This window comes from Etheostoma spectabile, chromosome 12 (assembly GCF_008692095.1).
Source record: "Etheostoma spectabile isolate EspeVRDwgs_2016 chromosome 12, UIUC_Espe_1.0, whole genome shotgun sequence".
NCBI lineage: Eukaryota > Metazoa > Chordata > Actinopteri > Perciformes > Percidae > Etheostoma > Etheostoma spectabile.
Genome location: NC_045744.1, coordinates 24,014,220 through 24,034,850, shown reverse-complemented (window position 1 = coordinate 24,034,850; position 20,631 = coordinate 24,014,220). Strand labels below are relative to the sequence as shown.

The window sequence follows — 20,631 nt, the reverse complement described above, 5'->3', positions numbered from 1 at the left end:
AAACCCTGCTTAAAATACATTTTCTTTTATCAAAACAAATATTTAAGTGTGCTCATATCTGCTTCCATACAGCAGGGTTCAACAGTCAGGTTTTTTTCCCCGCTTGTCCTGTCGGGCAAGTAACAAAAAATTGCCCTAAGTCATATTTTACTAGCCCCTATACATCCATCCATTTTCGTCCGGGGCATCAAAATATGGAGAAAACAAACTCTGAAAATATTGAAAACGTGTCCAACTGCATTGTTAGATTTCCTTGCCTGATGTTATGTTATTGGCTTCTTAGCAGGATAATATTTACTTGACACCTACCTGAGACCTGGGACAAGAGACATGGAAAGGGATGACCATGTGTTTCTTCCACCTGTAGCTGGAATACACGGCGCGGCTGGACTTCCTGTGGCGCGTCCAGGCCAAAGAGGAGATCAACGAGATGAAGGAGCTGCGGGAACACAACGAGAACATGCTGAGGAACATCCTGCCCAGCCACGTGGCCCGACACTTCCTGGAGAAGGACCGGGACAACGAGGTCTGCACAAAACCCGCTCACACGTTTTCAATCTTCCTCACATTGACGATCTGATCGTCTCCACAGAAATCCGTCACAATGCATCTTTAGTTTGCTTTATTTCGTGTTATTGACTTAAACGTTACTTTGCAAGATTATTGTTGTTGTCACGTGGAAATACCGGTGCAAGCAGAGTCCCTAAAATCTCCTCCATGTTGATGTGTTTAACCCTTATGTTGTTCTTGGGTCAAATTGACCCGTTGTCCTATATCAATGTTCTTTTTAATTCCCCAAAATAACATGATTGATTCCACCCAACGCTCTTTGGCAAGTACAAATCTCTACTTTCATTAATTTTGGGGCGTCTTATTCAATTTTATAGCATTTGAAAAACCAATGGAAGTGTTGTTGAAATAGTGTTGAGTAAAAGTTGACATATTCCAGTCTGTGATTATCCATCAACATCCATTCCTTTAATTTTAGTCTCAATAATTCCTAATTTCTGCTTTTCTAACTCAAACATTAGGTATAATTTCCTATAAATGAGGTTTATTGACCATAAATTCCCAAATAACTGTACAACTAAAGTTAATAAGTTAGTGTTACGTAGTGTTGAAAACGTCAAAAAAAGTGACAAACATTGAAAGAAAGCATGAAGTGTTGAAAAAAGGGACAAAAACGTAAGAAAAAGTTAAAAACATCGATAAAAAGCATCAACAAAAGTACTGATTTTTGGAAAAAGACAACACAAGGGTTAGGTGCTTGTGGGATTCTGAGACTCTGTATTGTTGACGATCAACTAGCTGCGTAGATGCAGGAAAGACAACCATGATGTGATGTGTTTTTTGAAGTTGTTATCCTCCCATTTTGAGGACTACTAGGACTACTAGGACTCCACTATGATGGAGATGCTTTTTAGGAGCTGAATCTAAAATGTCAACTAACACGTGAACACACCGACAGGGATTGCTTTTCCGACGCGTTTCCATCGGACAGTTCCTGTTACTGTATTTCAAGAAAGAAAGAGAAAATCTGTGATGTATCTGTGATGGATTATCTTTCTCAAATATATTTGAAGTGTTGAATCAAATCAGCTCATTCTGGAAGGTGAGAAGTCAAAGTAGACTTTAAGAAAATTCCAATTTATTACAAGTTTTGTCTTGGTTTTTGTACTTTTTGTCCATTATTTGTATCAGTATTGATACAATTGTACTTACCGAATACATTTTTTGGGTTCAGTCAAAACTAGTAAAATGAGAAATGTGCAAGATCTCTTGTCAACCACTGATAAGAAGAAAAGAAAAAGCTCCATAATTGCTTTTCAAACAACTGTACAGAGAGAGAGAGAGAGAGAGAGAGGTTTTGGTCGTATGAATTTGAATTGATTTTAATAACAGTCCCTCGGCAGCCGAGAACTCATTGATTTCTCTCGCCGTCTCAGGAAGGCGTGACTCAGCAGAGTCAGACTTTACAAAGTTTCTTTTTTTTGTTTCCCTTGCCTCTGCTTCCCTTTTCCTTTTGTGCCTTTTATTCCATTGAATGGAGTTGTTCTGCACTTCTAAAAACGTCTAAAATGGGAGCACACCCAATAAGATAGAAATCAGATGGGTCTTTGGTTAATCTGGTGCGTATTTTAACCCATTTCTAAAAGAAATTACCTTTCTCATTATGTTTTTTCACATTTATCTTGAATGTGTGTTGATTAATACGACATTCACCGCATAACTTAAAGATCTGCACTCAAACAACATTATCTGGCTGCAGGGTTTTATCTCTAGGGGGTCGACCGATACTGTTTTTTCAGGGCCGATACCGATTATTAGTAGTTTTTTATTTTATTTTATTTAACCAGGTAGGCCGTTGAGATCAGGTTCTCATTTGGCCAAGAAAAGCATAACCGTACGTTCACACCGCCACCGACCTGAGCGTCTCAAGTTACCGGAAGTCATTCATCTTCACTGGAAGCTTCTCTCAGCTGCAAGGAGCGGCAAATCTGTCGACGTCGCGTTTTGGGCGTTTTGAGCGTGTTGAGTGTCAGTCAGAAAGTTGAAATTTTTCAACTTTATGGTAATGAGCTATGACGCGGTTCAGCGGCTAACGCCGGCCGCCAATCGGAATATAGACGTCCTTCACGCTGGCTGGTCCTGGAGAAACATACGATGTAATCTTTGGTTCCTACCAAAACATTAATTCTGAGGACAAGCTCATAATCGCCGTTGCTGGGTTACCTTTCGTTTATAATATAACGTTGTTTGTATGTAGGAACAAGTTAACGTTACCTGCCGGTCACATCCGCTCACAGTGAAGTCCGGCACGGGTCACTAGGTTAGTCTGGATCACTAGGTTAGTCTGGGTCCCTAGGTTAGTCTGGTTCACTAGGTTAGTCTGGGTCACTAGGTTAGTCTGGGTCACTAGGTTAGTCTGGATCACTAGGTTAGTCTGGGTCACTAGGTTAGTCTGGATCACTAGGTTAGTCTGGGCCACTAGGTTAGTCTGGGTCACTAGGTTAGTCTGGGCCACTAGGTTAGTCTGGGTCACTAGGTTAGTCTGGGTCACTAGGTTAGTCTGGATCACTAGGTTAGTCTGGGCCACTAGGTTAGTCTGGGTCACTAGGTTAGTCTGGGTCACTAGGTTAGTCTGGATCACTAGGTTAGTCAGGGTCACTAGGTTAGTCTGGATCACTAGGTTAGTCCGGCGGCTGCTCGCTCTGCCTGCACGCCGCTACGGCTCAGCGGCTAACGAGCGAGCTAACTGCTAACAGACTCCGTTGCGACCAATTAACACAACTTCTGTCATTATATATGTAATGTATAAAGGTTTCTAGTGTCAGTGTGTTGCCGTGGCTGCGTGAGTTCCTCCCGGTCGGACAGAGATCGCCGCCACGTCAGAGCGGCTAAAGCGGCACTAAGCTTCCCCGTACTTTTTGACAAGCGTCCTCGGCGGGGCGGCCAGAGTTTTTTTGCGGCTCCAGTCGGTGGCGGTGTGTAGGTACGGTAAGAGACAACATACAGGGTCACATCCAATACAGTTAGTGCAAATTATGATGTAGTTAGTTGTGTTGAATCAGTTATAACACACTATATATGAATAGGCAGTCTATACAAATACTGAAATGTAGTAGTAAGAGTTGATATACAGTTAGTGCAAGTAGTGGACTAGGTAGGGATGTAGATGATTAAAGCTATAGTTCGTAGTTTCTGTTGCCTCCATGAGGAATTCGGAGTAATGTCAATAAAATGCAGTTGCTCAAAGCCAAGGACAACATGGAGGATTAAAAAAAACATGATAGATGTGCACAAACCTTTGGCCATAACGCATAGCGTGTTTTTTTTTTTTTTGCTTAAATGAGTCCGATTTGGTTTCTGAGTTAAGAACCATCAGTTCAGTCTCCTTGTTATCCCAAATGGAAAACTTGGTCTGCAGATCCACACATCCTAACAACATACAAATGAACAAGACAACAATGCAAAGACATATACAAAGTACAAAAAAGTTTGTAATATATAAAACACAATTTTACACCACAGGAACAATCTGTAAACAAGTCTACATTACATGTGCAAATTAAGCCGAGTTATAGCACAGGGAACAAAGGAGTTTTCAATCAAACTCAGGTATGTCTTTTCCACCAAGGCTAACCAGGTGCTGGTTCTGGTTCTGGTGCCAGTTTGCTGCTGGTTCTACTCCAGTTCTCTAAGAACCAGCTGGATCTTCCCCAGCCTGAGAGCCAGCAGACCGTTGGTTCCCTCCCCAGACCACGGTGGTTCTGGTCTCCCATCCATGTCCAAAGCTAACATTAACAGCTCTCTATGGTTAACAGCTGACCCGTGTTTTAAAAATGGCCGCCAGACGCCCCCCAGCACCAGACGTAACCGGTTCTTATCTCTAGACCAGCGCTAAGTTGGTGCTGAGGTGAAACCCGTGTTCTTGGCCCAGAGCCAGGTTTGTTTGTGTGGAAAAGCAAAGAACCGGTTCAATATCTGGCCCTGAACCCGAACCAGCACCAGAACCGCCTCGGTGGAAAAGACGTGACAGTGAAGTGGGTGGTTTGTGCAGTATGATAGAGGCCGGGCCTTGCTGAGGACTGAATTTAGCGTCAATCTGTTCAGTAAGTGTTCAGGGCCTTCAGTCTGGACCAAAACCGGCAGACCATCTGACCAACATTTTAAAAAACATTGTTTTAAGTGACATTCATAATTATTAATTGCACCTTAAAAGTGAAGGTTGATAACTTCTGTGTTTCTCTGTAATGAGCTGCCAGCAATTAAGATGAAAGACTCTGGGATAAATCTCGTTAATTATCCCTCGTCGGAGTTTGATAGAAGTTCACACTCAAACTAAACCAATATTTCAGCTTTTTTTATTTAATGTGGGGTGGGGGGCGGGGGGGGGGGGGGGGGGGGGATCTGACAGAAAATTGCTTGATTTCACTTCCTTTCTTCTTCTTCTTCTTCTCCGTTCGTTCTGCTGCATTCTTCCTACCAACTCGATAATGACTTGATTGTGCGGGTCGACGGAGACGACAGTTATCACACGCCAGAGTCAAATCGCCGTATTGTCCCCGTCCGTCCTCGTCTCGGCTCCTCCGTTATCGACTCCTCCGTTATCGACTCCTCCAATCATCCGCCGCCTCCCGAACAAAAGGCAAGCGGCCGATGAATTATGAATGTCACGAGAGGAGAGCTGATATCATTCTGCTGCCATGTCTGTTCCTACTTATAAAGAACACGATTAAAAATGCATCCATTAGGATAGGTCGGGTCCTGATCACTTGTTACATTATTAATCAGGCTGATTATTGGTCCGTGATTTAGATACTGAAGCTCTGGGTCGGCTCAAGAGCTGTTGACAGAAAGCATTTTAGAGTCGTTTGATCAACATTTTTAAGCTATTTTTAGGGTCGCACACATCCTGTGATTTGTTAAATACTCCTGTTTGTCCCGGGTTGTGTGAAGGTCTGTGTTGAAAGAGAAAGAAAACTTTAAAGTGCTCATATTCTGCTCATGTTCAGGTTTGTATTTGTATTTTGAGGTTGTACCAGAATAGGTTTACATGGTTTTATTTTCAAGAAAAACACCAATTTTTGCTGCAGATCCTGTTTGGGAGTCTATTTTATCTCCAGAGGGAGACATCTCCCTAGTTTTATCTCCAGAGTGAGACATCTCCCTAGTTTTATCTCCAGAGTGAGACATCTCACTACTTTTATCTCCAGAGTGAGACATCTCTCTAGTTTTATCTCCAGAGTGAGACATCTCTCTAGTTTTATCTCCAGAGTGAGACATCTCACTAGTTTTATCTCCAGAGTGAGACATCTCTCTAGTTTTATCTCCAGAGTGAGACATCTCACTAGTTTTATCTCCAGAGTGAGACATCTCACTAGTTTTATCTCCAGAGTGAGACATCTCACTAGTTTTATCTCCAGAGTGAGACATCTCCCTAGTTTTATCTCCAGAGTAAGACATCTCTCTAGTTTTATCTCCAGAGTGAGACATCTCTCTAGTTTTATCTCCAGAGTGAGACATCTCACTAGTTTTATCTCCAGAGTGAGACATCTCTCTAGTTTTATCTCCAGAGTGAGACATTTCACTAGTTTTATCTCCAGAGTGAGACGTCTCATTAGTTTTATCTCCAGAGTGAGACATCTCTCTAGTTTTATCTCCAGAGTGAACATCTCACTAGTTTTATCTCCAGAGTGAGACATCTCTCTAGTTTTATCTCCAGAGTGAGACATCTCTCTAGTTTTATCTCCAGAGTGAGACATCTCTCTAGTTTTATCTCCAGAGTGAGACATCTCCCTTCTATCCTATCTTTGTTGGGAGCTGCACATGCTCAGTAGCTCGGTAAGATCCATCAGCTGATAACTGTTTCTCCAGCTTTGGTCAGTCCAAGGCAGGATCAGCTGGGAGACTTCTTCTAGACCAGGGACACAACAGGGACAGGAAGTAGAACAGGGACAGGAAGTAGTTCTTTTGGAGAGTCTGGTCAACTAGTGGCTGTTGTAGCAGTGTTGATATTGAGAACGAGCTAGCATGCTACGGTTAGCCACCTCGTCTCTAGTGCTGTAGAAAGCCGTGCAGATGTTGAACATCTCACCCGGAGACTGAAGACAGAGGACATTCAGAAACTAGGTCTATCCAATTGAGAGCAGAGGCTTTTTCTTTCCTGGTTTGGTGGAAACACTCTGCATAATCCCAGCCCAGTGGAGCAGAATCAGACTCAGATTCTGACTCAAATCTGAGTAAGACCACGTCAGGCAGGGAGGTCGCTGGAAATAGAAATATTCAGCGAACCAACCGCTGACGACTACAAGCTGCACCAATGAAGACTGGGATCGTGTCTGGACACAGTCTGGTGTCTTTTTGTCCATTTTGTCTTTCTTTTTTTTTTAAAGTTTCTTTTTTTGCAGGGTTACGGTTAACTGTTGTCACTGTTGATCTCTATAGAACTACGTCGAATCAAACATATTTTTAGTCTTTAAATGGTTTAAGGAAGCTAAAGCCTTCACAGTCACCAGATCTCAACCTAAGAAGTCTCTGCTGTGGAGGTGGAGGTGGTCACCATACCTAGAGATTGGCATGGTGTTATTCTAGTTAGTCTAATAGCCGGTTTGATTTGCATTGAGAGATGATTTCATTTAACATATATTTTAACATAGGGGGGTGTATACTTATGCCCCTGTATTTTAACATAGGGGGGTGTATACTTATGCCCCTGTATGTTTTAACATAGGGGGGTGTATACTTATGCCCCTGTATTTTAACATAGGGGGTGTATACATATGCCCCTGTATTTTAACATAGAGTGGTGGTGATACTTATGCCCCTGTATTTTAACATAGGGGGGGTGTAAATTGCCCCTATTTAACATAGGGGGTGTTACTATCCCCTGTATTTTAACATAGGGGGGTGTATACTTATGCCCCTGTATTTTAACATAGGGGGGTGTATACTTATGCCCCTGTAGTTTAACATAGAGTGGTGTATACTTATGCCCCTGTATTTTAACATAGGGGGTGTATACTTATGCCCCTGTAGTTTAACATAGGGGTGTATACTTATGCCCCTGTATTTTAACATAGGGGGGTGTATACTTTGCCCCTGTATTTTAACATAGGGGGGTGTATACTTATGCCCCTGTATTTTAAGGAAGAACATTTACTTATTTATGAAACATTATTCATTCACAAAGAAAATTTGTGTCATTAAAGGTTGGATTTTACCTCATTTTTTAATTAAGGCGTTAAGATCAATTTCCAAAACATGATTTTTTTTATTCCTCTTCTTAGTCAACTTAAGCACGGGTATGTAAACTTATGAGCACCACTGTACATCACAAACATACTAAAATAACACACTTCTCCCAACTAATATTAAAACAAAGCTGAACTTGCAGGATGAAACCCTAAACAAATGTCAGAACAGTGACTCACGTCGTACAACAGAGTGAAGGACCAACCTTTTACCAACGTTACCTCTGAAGCGTTGACATTTGGCCGTGCTCGTTAAGCGTGTGTAACGCCGGCGACGATGTCACAACAAAGTCAGAGGCTAAGTTTAATTGAACAGAAAAAGCCAAGCAGAGTAAGAGAGGTCTGACTTCTGACTCTTTTAATTATGTATATGAAATGTTGAACAATGGCTGGACTTAATGTCTACCAGCCTATTATTAAAATATCCCCATGGTGACGTGAGGATGTTTCCTGTCTGCAGGCCTGCTGCTCTGCTCGCTCCTGTGCCAACACTGCCCCCCAGTGGTGGGACCAGGGTACTGCAGCTGCTGCATCACAGACACTTAAAACCTTTGTTTCTGTGCAGATGCAGGATTTTTATTATTTGTTTTTTTTGTAAAGCATTTTGTCACATTGAGATTTAGTTTCTGAATTCATGCACACATTGACTATGTTGTGTATTGACCCTGGAATAGTTAACAAGAAGAAAAATATACATATTTTATATTTTACCAAAATATACATGGTCATCATTAAATATGCTTTTTGACCCTCATACACTATTGCACTTTATCAATTTAAATATTAATATTAATGTTTAGAAAATATCCTATTATTGTTATAAGGAAGGTAAATTAATTAATAATTAGTAATTATTTTGAATTGATTAACCGGTTTGAAGGTAAACTTCTCTGTTGTTCTAGTTTCTTCTCTGTGTGAAGGTGGACTGAATATTTTTTGAGTTGTGGACATTTGAGGACGTCATGTTGGGCTTCGGGAAACACTCTTCCACATTTCTCTTTACCTTATAGACCAAACAACTAATCGATTAATCAGCAATTGCAATAATCAAGTTGCCATCCAAGAAATTACATAAATATATCAAATCAAAAACTGATGAAAAGAATCAGATTTTGAGAATTGACACCTCAAACTTCATATCCTTTGTAGAGGAACACTGGTATTTTTTAGCATTTTCACTTAGACAAATGTGTCAATAGGGGTTGAATCGGTGCCGTGTGCCCCCACAGGAGCTGTACTCCCAGTCCTACGACTCGGTGGGCGTGATGTTCGCGTCCATCCCGGGCTTCGCCGACTTCTACTCCCAGACTGAGATGAACAACCAGGGAGTCGAGTGCCTCAGGCTCCTCAACGAGATATCGCCGACTTTGACGAGGTGAGACCGCCGACCCTGAGGTGCACCCACTTACACTTCAGCCCCACTTTCAAACCTGCCTCAGCATCAGCGTTGGGCAAGTTACTCCCAAAATATAATACACGATAGATTACTAGTGACTGTCATGTGAGAGTAATTAGTTATATCAGAATCAGAATCAGAACCAGCTTTATTGACCAGGTATGAAGACACATACGAGGAATTTTCCTTTGGAGCATCGTTGCTCACAATGTGCTTACACATTCAAAACAAACAACCCAACAAACAATATATACACACTAATATATACACACTAATATATACATACTCTAAACAGACACAATGTAGAGAGATGAGTGCAATGAAGAGACCAATAAAATTATTTAAATGTGGAACATAGTGCAAAGGGTGCTGGGATAAATAGTATTAAGTTATTATACTACAATATGAACAGTATGAACATTATCAACAGTAATAAGTATTATAATATTACTGTCTCTGAATTGTAATGCGTTTGAATACTTTTGAGTTACTTTCACCAAAATAACAGCGGGAGTTTGACTTGGCAATTAGCGTGTGAATTTCGCTACCGGATACTACTCTTTATCCACTTTAATACATTAAAGATTATTCGTAATATTTTGCATAATTAATATGAATATGCAAAGTAACTACAGCTATAAAAAATATATGAGTAAAACTCACAATAGGCAATTAGGAGAATGAAAATACTCAATTAAAAGTACCTTGCAGTGGTATTGAAGTACGGCATGGTTGTTTGTGTAAAGCACCTGAATAAGAAAATCATGTTTAGTTTAAAACACTCAATGGTCAATTATAGACCATATCTACATTATTTACAGTACTCGATCTACAGCTGATATGTGAAAAGGTACACAACTTAATTTGTTTAACAGCAATTTAGTTTTACTGCAAACCGTCAAAAGGAAGTGCTTTTATTTTGAAGTCGCCTACCCAAAAGTAGGCTGTCGTGTAGTCTTGCTAGCTTACGGAGATGAACGTGAGACGCTAGATGTAAAAGACGTCCGTTTGCTCACTTTCTTGTTTGTAAAACTGCACCATATTGAACAGGAAGTGGTCGCGACAGGGTTACCACGGTAACTCTCCACGGCTGATTAAGCGATATTACGTGTAGCAGGTGTGAAGAGATTTCTCTCTTCACGTTTAAGATGGCTCAAGAGATGACACGGGACAACCACGCTACTTTGTACAAAGGGCAACCTGCTGGGCTGAACACCCAAGAGAGAGTCGCGCCGAGGCAGTCCCTTGTTCCTTTATTTATAGGTTGATACAAACAATAATAGTGTGTGAGTGTGTAATCATGTGGTTGGGTTATAGGTTGATACAAACAGCATAGTGAGTGTGTGTGTGTGTGTGTGTGTGTGTGTGATGTGGTTGGGCCTCCGTCCTTGGTTAGTGAGATACATGTCTCAATAAGAGAACGTGAGATACACGTTTCAACAAAAAGAACATCTTGTGAAATGCTTGCATAAGCTTTTATGAGAACAGAGTGTGACAATCACCCAAATATCGCTACACAGCCAAGCAGTTGAATATAGTACATCGAACATATCTTATAACAGCAGGCCTAAACGTTAATTTCCGACATAATTCCATATTCTGTCCGGGCGCCTCACCGCTGAGATGTATTGATTTCCCTTACAGAGTTACAGAAGGATTTGCTGTAGGTTGAATAGTAGGACTCCAAAAATTTGTATAAAGCGTTTTTTGTGTCGCGAATCTTTGGTCTGAACCGGGCTTTAGATATAATAATCAGTTGTTTAAAAAGCCGACTTGCAGAAAGATCTGATATGAAGGAGAATACATGTATCAGAGTCTTGGATTCATTTCCTTGACATCAGAAGAAGTAAATATTTCTTTCACTGTGTCACTTGTCCCAGTTGCTGGGCGAGGAGCGCTTCCAGGACATCGAGAAGATCAAGACCATCGGCAGCACCTACATGGCCGTCTCCGGTCTGTCCCCCGAGAAGCAGGTGAGATCCTCCATGGTTCCTTCCACTGCTTGTCTGTCTGCTTGTTGCTAGGCTGCAGGACGTCCCAGGTGAGAGGCATCGTCATCTTCAAACTAGGCTCACGAGACACAAACACTAATTGCTAATTTGCATATGTAGAACTGGTTTGCAGCGGGCCCAGGTTGGACTCCGACCTGCGGCCCTTTGCTGCACGTCATTACCCTTCAACGTCTTCAGCTGTCCTGTCAAAATAAAAGCCTAAAAATGCTAAGAAAATACTCTTAAAAAAAGAACTAAGATAAAAAAGACATTGTTAAAGCCAGAAGCTTCACAGTTTAACAAGTCCACATTTGACTGTACAATGAATTGTCTCAGACATAACTGTGACTAACAATATAATCATCATAAAAAAAAAAACGGTTATTTATGTCTTACTTTTTCAAGGAAATTAAAGTTTTGGTTGAGCCCCAGTTGTCATCTGTTGGTTATATCACTATCATGTGACCCAGATCATGTAAAAACACAAGCATGCAGCCTATATAATAAACCACCCCTCTTTATTAGTATAAATGATCCTAAAACGTTTTGCGGTTAAGCAAAGAAATGGCGATTATGTAAAATACAATGCAATTTGATTGAATGAGTTATGTTGACTGTTACAGGCCTAATCTACATAAAACCCATTAAGAAAAATCTCATCTTTATTTTTCACAATCCTGTCGTGTTATTTAACCCCCCCCCCCCAATAGTAGCACATTTTTAGTAAACACAGTTCTTGTTTTTTGTACACGTTTTGAGACCCCAGTTTTTTTTGTTTAATCTCTTTTGGAGAGTGGGTTATGTTTCATATTTTTTTAACCCTTGTGTCGTCCTCGGGTCAAACTGACCCGTTTAAATGTGTTTCATATCAGAAATATTAGATTTCTTTCAACCAAATTGCCCAAGAATAACATGGATGATTCCATACGTTCTTCAGGTAAAATTAATGATTACTTTCATTGAATGTTTTGGGTGTTTTATTTAATCTTATAGCTTTTTTTTAATGGTTTCCAAACAGTATCCAGACTAAACTTGACATCTTCCCATCTGAGATCCACTCCACATCCTCTGATCTTAACTATTAGTCAAAATAATTCATAATTCCTGCCTTTTTAACAAAAAACGTATGAACAATTTGATATAAATGAGGTTTCTTGACGATGAATTACACGATTAAGTGTAAAACCTGTTATTAACCAGCTCAGGTTTTTAAAAAAAGCGCCAAAAGCTGGAAAAAATGAGTAATAAATCAGAAAAAGTGACAAAAACATTGACCCGAATTTTGACCCGAAGGACAAGTTCACGGGTAACGGGGAGACAACACAAGGGTTAAGGGGGGAAAAAAATCTACTTTTTCCAAACGTTGGAGGGGACCTTTCCCCTCGGCTGACTGCGACTCTTCTCTGACCCGCAGCAGTGTGAAGATAAGTGGGGTCACCTGTGTGCGCTGGCGGACTTCGCCATCGCCCTCAACGAGAGCATCCAGGAGATCAACAAGCACTCGTTCAACAACTTTGAGCTGAGGATCGGTAAGAGCTCCGTCTCGTTCATCAAGGGGATTCATTCTTTCATACTTCTTTCTGATCATGAGTCCTCTTCCACCTTATTTCATCACGTCTTTACCCCCATTTTAATACTTTCGTATATTTTCTAGTCCCTTGATGAAGGGTGACCTTCTAAAATCTTCTGCCAATCAACCTGTTCATTGACTGTTTTGCCGCTAGCTTCTTTTCTAGAGCGCTGCGGGCTGCGTTTCTCATGAACTGATTACTTTTTTTCAGTGCTTAGAGTCAGACATGTTGCACTTCATGCAATAAAGTGGTAAAAAAAGGGCTTCAAATCACATCTTAGTAAATGCAGCTCATCTTTTGACAAACAGAGCGGCGACCTTGGATCAGAACCAACAGGAGCATAGATGTCTTCATGTTTCCCCGGTAACATGACAGATACCAGCATAACAATGAGTACACTCAGGAGAACTGTAGCCAAAAACAAAAGCAGGAACAACATAACAGTGGCATAGAAAACAAAATTGATTTTATCATCATTACAGCAGGAACATAGTGCACGCGGAAACGCTGCAAATAGCCGTGAAGTGTAGATTCGTGTCTGATCGTGCGCCTGGCTGTACATACGTGTGTGTGTGTGTGTGTGTGTGTGTGTGTGTGTGTGTGTATATCTGTGTGTGTGTGAGAGAGTCACTCTCTCTATCCGTCCATCTGTCTCTCCCGGTGTGCCTGATCGCATGTCTCGCTATGAGAAGACCACAGCTAAAATCCCCATAAACCTGGGTGTTTTATTTTGAAACATGTTTTATTTTGTTAAGTATCCGGCTGCCCTGTGGCCTTCTGATTACCTGCCTGGCTCGACACGTTTGGGAGAAATGTAGGAGTTGCCAAACGACCACTGCACCTGATCGCAGCCGGTATGAACAGACAGATTGGACAACACAATAATTCGAAGTGTGTGTTTCTGGCATTAGGCTCAAACACAAGGAAACCGACAAGTCGTGCAAAATGACATTTTGTCTATCCCACTTACTGAGCTTAAATTGTGTCAAACATCGGGTACAACCACAGTTTCTAGATGCATATTTTAACGGGTCCTCAACAGCCACTTCTTTAAACCTTGCCCTGGTTAATTAATTAAACTTATAAACTCTATTTCAGACCCAGGGGGATCCATATCACAATACGAACATACACAAACACAAAAATACAAAATACAAAAAATAAAAAGCCTTCCACAATGTTCAGTGTCTAATATACAGACATGTTCGCCAATGGGTCCACAGTCTGGAGGAGAATCTGACAGAACTACGTACAGGGTCAGCCAAAACAGGGATTATGTCATTTACTGACTCAGATGCCCTACACATACATCTATACATCAGGTTACGTAGAACAGCCGAGCAGGTAGGTACCTGAACTGAACAGATATCTGATGTGTAGAAACTTAAAAATCCAGATTTCAGAAAACGTGTGTCTAGAAAGAATTAACAGCTGATCGCCTGTGTGTGTGTGTGTGTGTGTGTGTGTGTGTCAGGGATGGCCCACGGCTCGGTGGTGGCGGGTGTGATCGGCGCCAAGAAGCCCCAGTACGACATCTGGGGGAAGACGGTGAACCTGGCGAGCCGCATGGACAGCACGGGCATCAGCGGCAAGATCCAGGTCCCCGAGGACACCTACCTGATCCTGAAGGAGCGCGGCTTCGCCTTCGAGTACCGCGGCGAGATCTACGTCAAGGGCATCAGCGAGCAGGAGGGCAAGATCCGCACGCACTACCTGCTGGGCCGCGTGCAGCCCAACCCGCTCATCATGCAGCCGCGCAAGATCACGGGCCAGTACTCGCTGGCGGCCGTGGTCCTCGGCCTGGTGCAGTCCCTGAACCGCCAGAAGCAGAAGCAGATCCTGAACGACAACAACAACTCGGGCATCCTGAAGGGCCACCACCACTACAACCGCAGGACGTTGTTAGCGCCCGGTAGCTCCGAGGTGGGAGCGGGGCATCACCCGGAGGCAGCTGATAAGACTGAGCTGTCCTGAAGGTGCACCCTGGGAGTTGTAGTTCCACGCAGGTTTTTCCCACAGAGGCAGAGCCGCTCTGCAGGCAGAACACATTCCAGAGGTTAAGTTAAACTTCAAAAGATGAGGGTTTTCTTTTGAGATTTTTTTTTTTAGGCTTTTATTTGATAGGTCAGCTTATTCATTTAAGGGGAGAGAGAGAGAGTGTGTGTGTGTGGGGGGGGGGGGGGGGGGACATGCAGTAAAGGCCGGCAGGTCGAAATTGGACCCGCTGCGGCGAGGACCCCATGTGCATGGGGCGCGTGCTCTACCAGGTGAGCTACCCAGGCACCCCGGGTGTGTAACTAACGATAGGAGAGCAGGAAGGTTTTTTTAGCCAGACCTCTAAATAGTCGCTCTTATTTCAGATTTCTTACAACAAAATAAAACAAAAAAGGAGAACAGGAAGTCTCTTCAGGGGTCACAGAAACTTAAGTATAGCGTCACCGGGTTGCAGAGCTCTGAATGGTCGCACATTCAGCTTTTATTTTACAGTAATTTGAATTGGTCTGGTGTTGTGTTTACTGACGTCTGTTTCCTCGGTCTGAGCAGTAGCTGACCAATCAGAGCTTTGTAGGCAGGGTTCTTAAGAGGGTCATTGTGGTCTTAGCCTGGCTCCGCCCTTCTACGTTCTTCCGCTTAATGTTCATTTTCCCAGCAGTACTCCGTCTGGGTTTGCGGTCTATTCTTGGGTTTTCTCCGGCAAAATAATTGTCGGTCCAATCAGCGAGCAGAGGGAGTGTCAGAGAACGATGACGTTGAGGTTCGGTATCCTACCTTGAGTTCTGTAATGGCGGCGGAGAAAGGAATTCGAGCGAGGCCGTTTGATCCATTGTGGCCACACTGCCAAATATCCAGACGTTAAAGCCCGAGCAGGAACACTCTTTGCTGAGTTCTGTTGGGGTCCATGATGTTGTGGCCCTCCTCCACATGGGGATCGGGAGAAGTTTGATTTCCCAGCTCGCTCCTTTAGTGGTGAAGGCGTTGGCTAAGGCTAACGCTAGTGATGCTAAGCCAACGTCATGACCAAACGTTAGCGATTGGTTACGGCAGATCCAGAGTGGCAGAGACTCTCTGGACTAATAAAATGTACCAGAGTCTGGTAGGACCGGGCTAATGGACCAGAGTCTGGTAGGACAGGGCTACTGGACCAGAGTCTGGTAGGACCGGGCTAATGGACCAGAGTCTGGTAGGACCGCGCTAAGGCTCTTTTATAGTTTTTTTTAAATTGAAAATTCTTTAAATGCAACAATATATGAACATTTTAAAGTACTTAAATAGATAATAAGTAAACCTAAATCACTTAACACACAACTACAATAATTTAACAATAAACAACAGTTGCACTATTAACAAGTAACAACAAAATAAATGTTGAGTTGCTATGGTAACCAGAGCCCAGAGGGAAAATATGGCATTTTTAAAAGTAGCCCACATTCACGGTAGCTAGCTAACGGCAGACTACACGTCAGTTTCAGAGCGACAAAGGGAAAAATTCCAGTCGACACATTAATGGAACCGAAATGAGGAACCCTAATGGAACAGAAATGAGGAACCATAATGGAACCGAAATGAGGAACCATAATGGAACCAAAATGAGGAACCATAATGGAACCGGGTTTCGGGACCCAACCGTAAGCACAAGTAGACGTTATATTTCACAATTACGGTTTTCCATTGGATTTTTTTTAGGTCTTATGTTTCCTAGCGCACTTGAAGGCAGCTTCATTTCCCGGGTTAGCTATTTCACAAACTCAGGGCTTTTCACAGCCCCCCCCCCCCCCACAGCTGCAGTCTACCCCCATTCATTATGAATTATTACGGTTTATTGGCATTTCTTTAACCCTCTTGTTGTCTTCGGGTCAATTTTGAATTTGACCCATTTTCAAAGTTTCTATATCAGAACATTTGGGTTTTCTTTTAAACCAAATTGCCCAAAAGTAACAGAAGGTTCCTTGAAACCCTCTTCACAAGTAATATTCATTGAATTTTTGGTGTTTTAAGTATTTTTATAGAATTATCCTGACGTCACTTTGACAGTCTGTGATTATCCACCGACCGTACGTTCCTTTGATCTTAAATATTAGTCAAAATTATTCATACTTTCTGCTTTTTTCACTCAAAAGTTAGATATAATTTCATATAGGCTACTCAAGGTGAATTGACCATAAATTCCAAAAAAATGAGTGTAAAACTAGTGGGAATAAGTGGTAAATAAGCGCCGAAAATCTCGACAAATGCTGAAAAAAACAACCCATTGAAGAGACATGAAGACCGTATAATGTAATGTAATGTAATGAGAAAAGTGTAAAAAAAAAAAAAAAAACTGTCCCGGAAGGACAACACGGGTTAAACCAATCACGATTGACCCTGCATAGACCTGAGGACCAGTTAACCATACACTGTCAAGAAAAAAAGAACAAAACAAGACCTTTAAGGTATAAAAGCTTGTCACTGGGGTGGTTCCCCTTAAAAGTACATTGTTATACCTTGAATAAGAGGATCAAATGTGTACCTTACCAGTTTGTACCTTCTATTGGACAATATTATACCTTTGAGGATCAATAATGGGACAGTTCACCAAAAAAAATCCGATTTATTTGGCACATATCCCCCAAACTTTACAGTTAATTTAGTTGGACAATTATTGAGTTATTGATATAGATTAAATTGTGTTTTTTGGGAGATGACATGTTCTGCTATGATGAGCATCCACTTATTCCTGCTGTTCAATATTTAAACATAAGGTACAAATATGTACCTTACACCTCAGAAAATTGCTAAGTTTGTACCTTAGGGAACAAAAATGGACCAGTATTGTACCTCTTTTTTTGACAGTGTAGTCCTCAAAAATTCTGTTGAGATACAATGTCCCTTGTTTATTGGCTGTGTCACAGGTGGTACCCAATCAGCAGAGACATGTCTGTAAACCTGTGGAAAATAAGAAAGGCAGACCGGGTGTTAAACGCACCCCCGTTTCAGTTTTTGTTTTTAAAAAGCGTTGCTGTGTGTTATCGGGGCTGAACGTTGCCTAGTAGCCTAAATGTGCTCTGAGGAAGAAAAAAAAAAGCTTTCTCTGGCTCCTCCCACACAGGTTTAACTCAACCAATGAGATGAGGTTCTGCCTCCTGGAGCTGCTCTGCTTTTGATCAATGTTGGCAGAACTGAAAGTCCCACCCTCTTCCTGAAAGAGGAGGATGAAGAGGAGGATGAAGAGGAGGTGGTGCTGGAGGGAGGAGGGGGGGGGGGGGGGAGGGGACGGGACGGCTGTGTCCTGTCTCCGTCCTCCCTCGCCTGTTCCTTGTCTGTTGCAATGATCCCCTCGGACTGTCTGGCGTTTCCTCCTGTCGTTTCCACTCCCCCCCCCCTTTTTATGTCGCCAATGACCCCCCCCCCACCCCCAGTCCAAACCCCAAACTACCCCCGTCCCGCTCTGACCCTCGCCCAGTGTCGATGTTTCTTTTTTGTATTTCTTTTATATATGAGAACACAATAAAAGGGGTCTAATTTTTTATATAAGTCATGTGTCTGATTGTGTTTATTTTGTCGTGTTTGCAGAGAAGGTTATTTTGGGAAGAAGCATCGGAGGTAAACTGTGATTGGATGATTTCCAATCCATTCTTAAAGTACTCACATTATGCTAATTTGCAGGTTCATAATTGTATTTAGAGGTTTTACAAGAATAGTTTTACATGGTTTCACTATATTTTTATTGTACTGCACATTGCTGCAAGCTCCTCTTTTCACCCCGTGTGTTGAGCTCTCTGTTTTAGCTACAGAGTGAGACATCTCACTTAGGTAAGGACTACTAGCCAGTCAGAAGCAGAGTATGAGGGTCCTGACAGTACCTAGGTAAGGACTACTAGCCAGTCAGAAGCAGAGTATGAGGTCCCTGACAGTACCTAGGTAAGGACTACTAGCCAGTCAGGAGCAGAGTATGAGGTCCCTGACAGTACCTAGGTAAGGACTACTAGCCAGTCAGGAGCAGAGTATGAGGGTCCTGATAGTACCTAGGTAAGGACTACTAGCCAGTCAGAAGCAGAGTATGAGGGTCCTGACAGTACCTAGGTAAGGACTACTAGCCAGTCAGAAGCAGAGTATGAGGGCCCTGACAGTACGTAGGTAAGGACTACTAGCCAGTCAGAAGCAGAGTATGAGGGCCCTGACAGTACATTTTGGGATATATAATCAATATATATCTTTTATAATATAAGAACCGGATCAGAACAAAGTTACACCTTCGGTTTCCATGACAACCTGTAAAGTAGATTGACTCTTCCATCCGCCATGACACGAGCCAAGAAACCATTAGCGGCAGCTCATCTCCCTTATCTGTAGGGTTGGCTTTTGTTTGGGTTTTTTTTCCAATCCTGGTGCAAAAATTATACTTTTAAAACAGTGCCTGAACCAAAATATATGGTATATATATATTTATAATGTACAGTATATAATTTAAAATATAAAAAAGGAGCGACAGCTGGCGACATTAAAGAACAGCTTGTTTATTGCTAAGAGCATATGGTCAAAAATGAAATGATTGATAAATAAGGCATGTGTCTGTGAATGGTGAATGGTTCCTGTGCTATGTAAAAGAGCTGTGATTAGAAGTAAGACTACTAAAGCGATATACAAGAACCTTTTCTATTATTTAATATATAGGGTGACAACATGAAAGAAACACAGGATCACTGTCGGACCTCACAAGTCACGTTAGTCTAGAAACTTCACACAGCTGTCACACAAACAGCAGTCAGGCAGCCAGAGTGACAAGGTGTTTTCAATTAACTCATTAGATCGTTTGTGGCACCTTGTCAAACATATATAGAGACAATAGACCTTTTTCAGACACGTTGACATGTCATAGTAGGAAAAGCACAGGTGTGTTTAAGATCATTGATGATGGCTGCATTCCACTTAGGAGAGACCCATGCTGACTCACTGAAACAGCTCACTGGGACTCTGGATGGAGTTGAGCCATCGTTAAGGTGATCAGGTTCAGCTGAGCTTCTCCTGCCACGACAAGTCAAGATGTCTGCTGTGAAAAAGGTCTATACATGTAAGTACTGAAAAGTGTGTGGGGGACAGTGAAAAAAGAGCCATTGCCCCTTAAAAGGGCATCAGGTCTTGGATCAGGGGGGTCAAACATACGGCCCAGTGGGCGAGAACCGGCCCGTCAGAGGGTCCAATCAGAATCAGGCCCGCAGGATGACTTTGTAAAGTATGAAAATTGCAGATTGGGAATTCGTTCAGTTGGGTTTAGGAGAAGAAGAACGGGACGGTTGGGTTTAGGAGAAGAAGAACGGGACAGTTGGGTTTAGGAGAAGAAGAACGGGACAGTTGGGTTTAGGAGAAGAAGAACGGGACAGTTGGGTTTAGGAGAAGAAGAACGTGACGGTTGGGTTTAGGTGAAGAAGAACGGGACGGTTGGGTTTAGGAGAAGAAGAACGGAACAGTTGGGTTTAGGAGAAGAAGAACGGGACAGTTGGGTTTAGGAGAAGAAGAACGGGACAGTTGGGTTTAGGAGAAGAAGAAGAACGGGACAGTTGGGTTTAGGAGAAGAAGAAGAACGGGACAGTTGGGTTTAGGTAAAGAAGAACGGGACAGTTGGGTTTAGGAGAAGAAGAACGGGACAGTTGGGTTTAGGAGAAGAAGAAGAACAGGACGGTTGGGTTTAGGAGAAGAAGAACGGGACAGTTGGGTTTAGGAGAAGAAGAAGAAGAACGGGACAGTTGGGTTTAGGAGAAGAAGAAGAACGGGACAGTTGGGTTTAGGAGAAGAAGAACGGGACAGTTGGGTTTAGGAGAAGAAGAACGGGACAGTTGGGTTTAGGAGAAGAAGAAGAAAGGGGCAGTTGGGTTTAGGAGAAGAAGAACGGGACGGTTGGGTTTAGGAGAAGAAGAAGAACGGGACGGTTGGGTTTAGGAGAA

At 42.3% G+C, this 20,631-nt stretch overlaps 1 protein-coding gene across 1 annotated transcript in view; it reads left to right on the top strand.

The window, feature by feature from the left end:
• The window catches only part of adcy8 (adenylate cyclase 8 (brain)), a 127,285-nt gene extending 112,417 nt beyond the window's left edge, over window positions 1–14,868 (top strand). The window contains 6 exon segments of the mRNA XM_032531093.1: window positions 368–526; window positions 8,984–9,107; window positions 9,110–9,129; window positions 11,031–11,123; window positions 12,556–12,670; window positions 14,187–14,868. Coding sequence (XP_032386984.1) covers window positions 368–526; window positions 8,984–9,107; window positions 9,110–9,129; window positions 11,031–11,123; window positions 12,556–12,670; window positions 14,187–14,686 — 1,011 coding nt within the window. The 3' untranslated portion in view covers window positions 14,687–14,868.
• The last annotated feature ends 5,763 nt before the right edge of the window (window positions 14,869–20,631 follow it).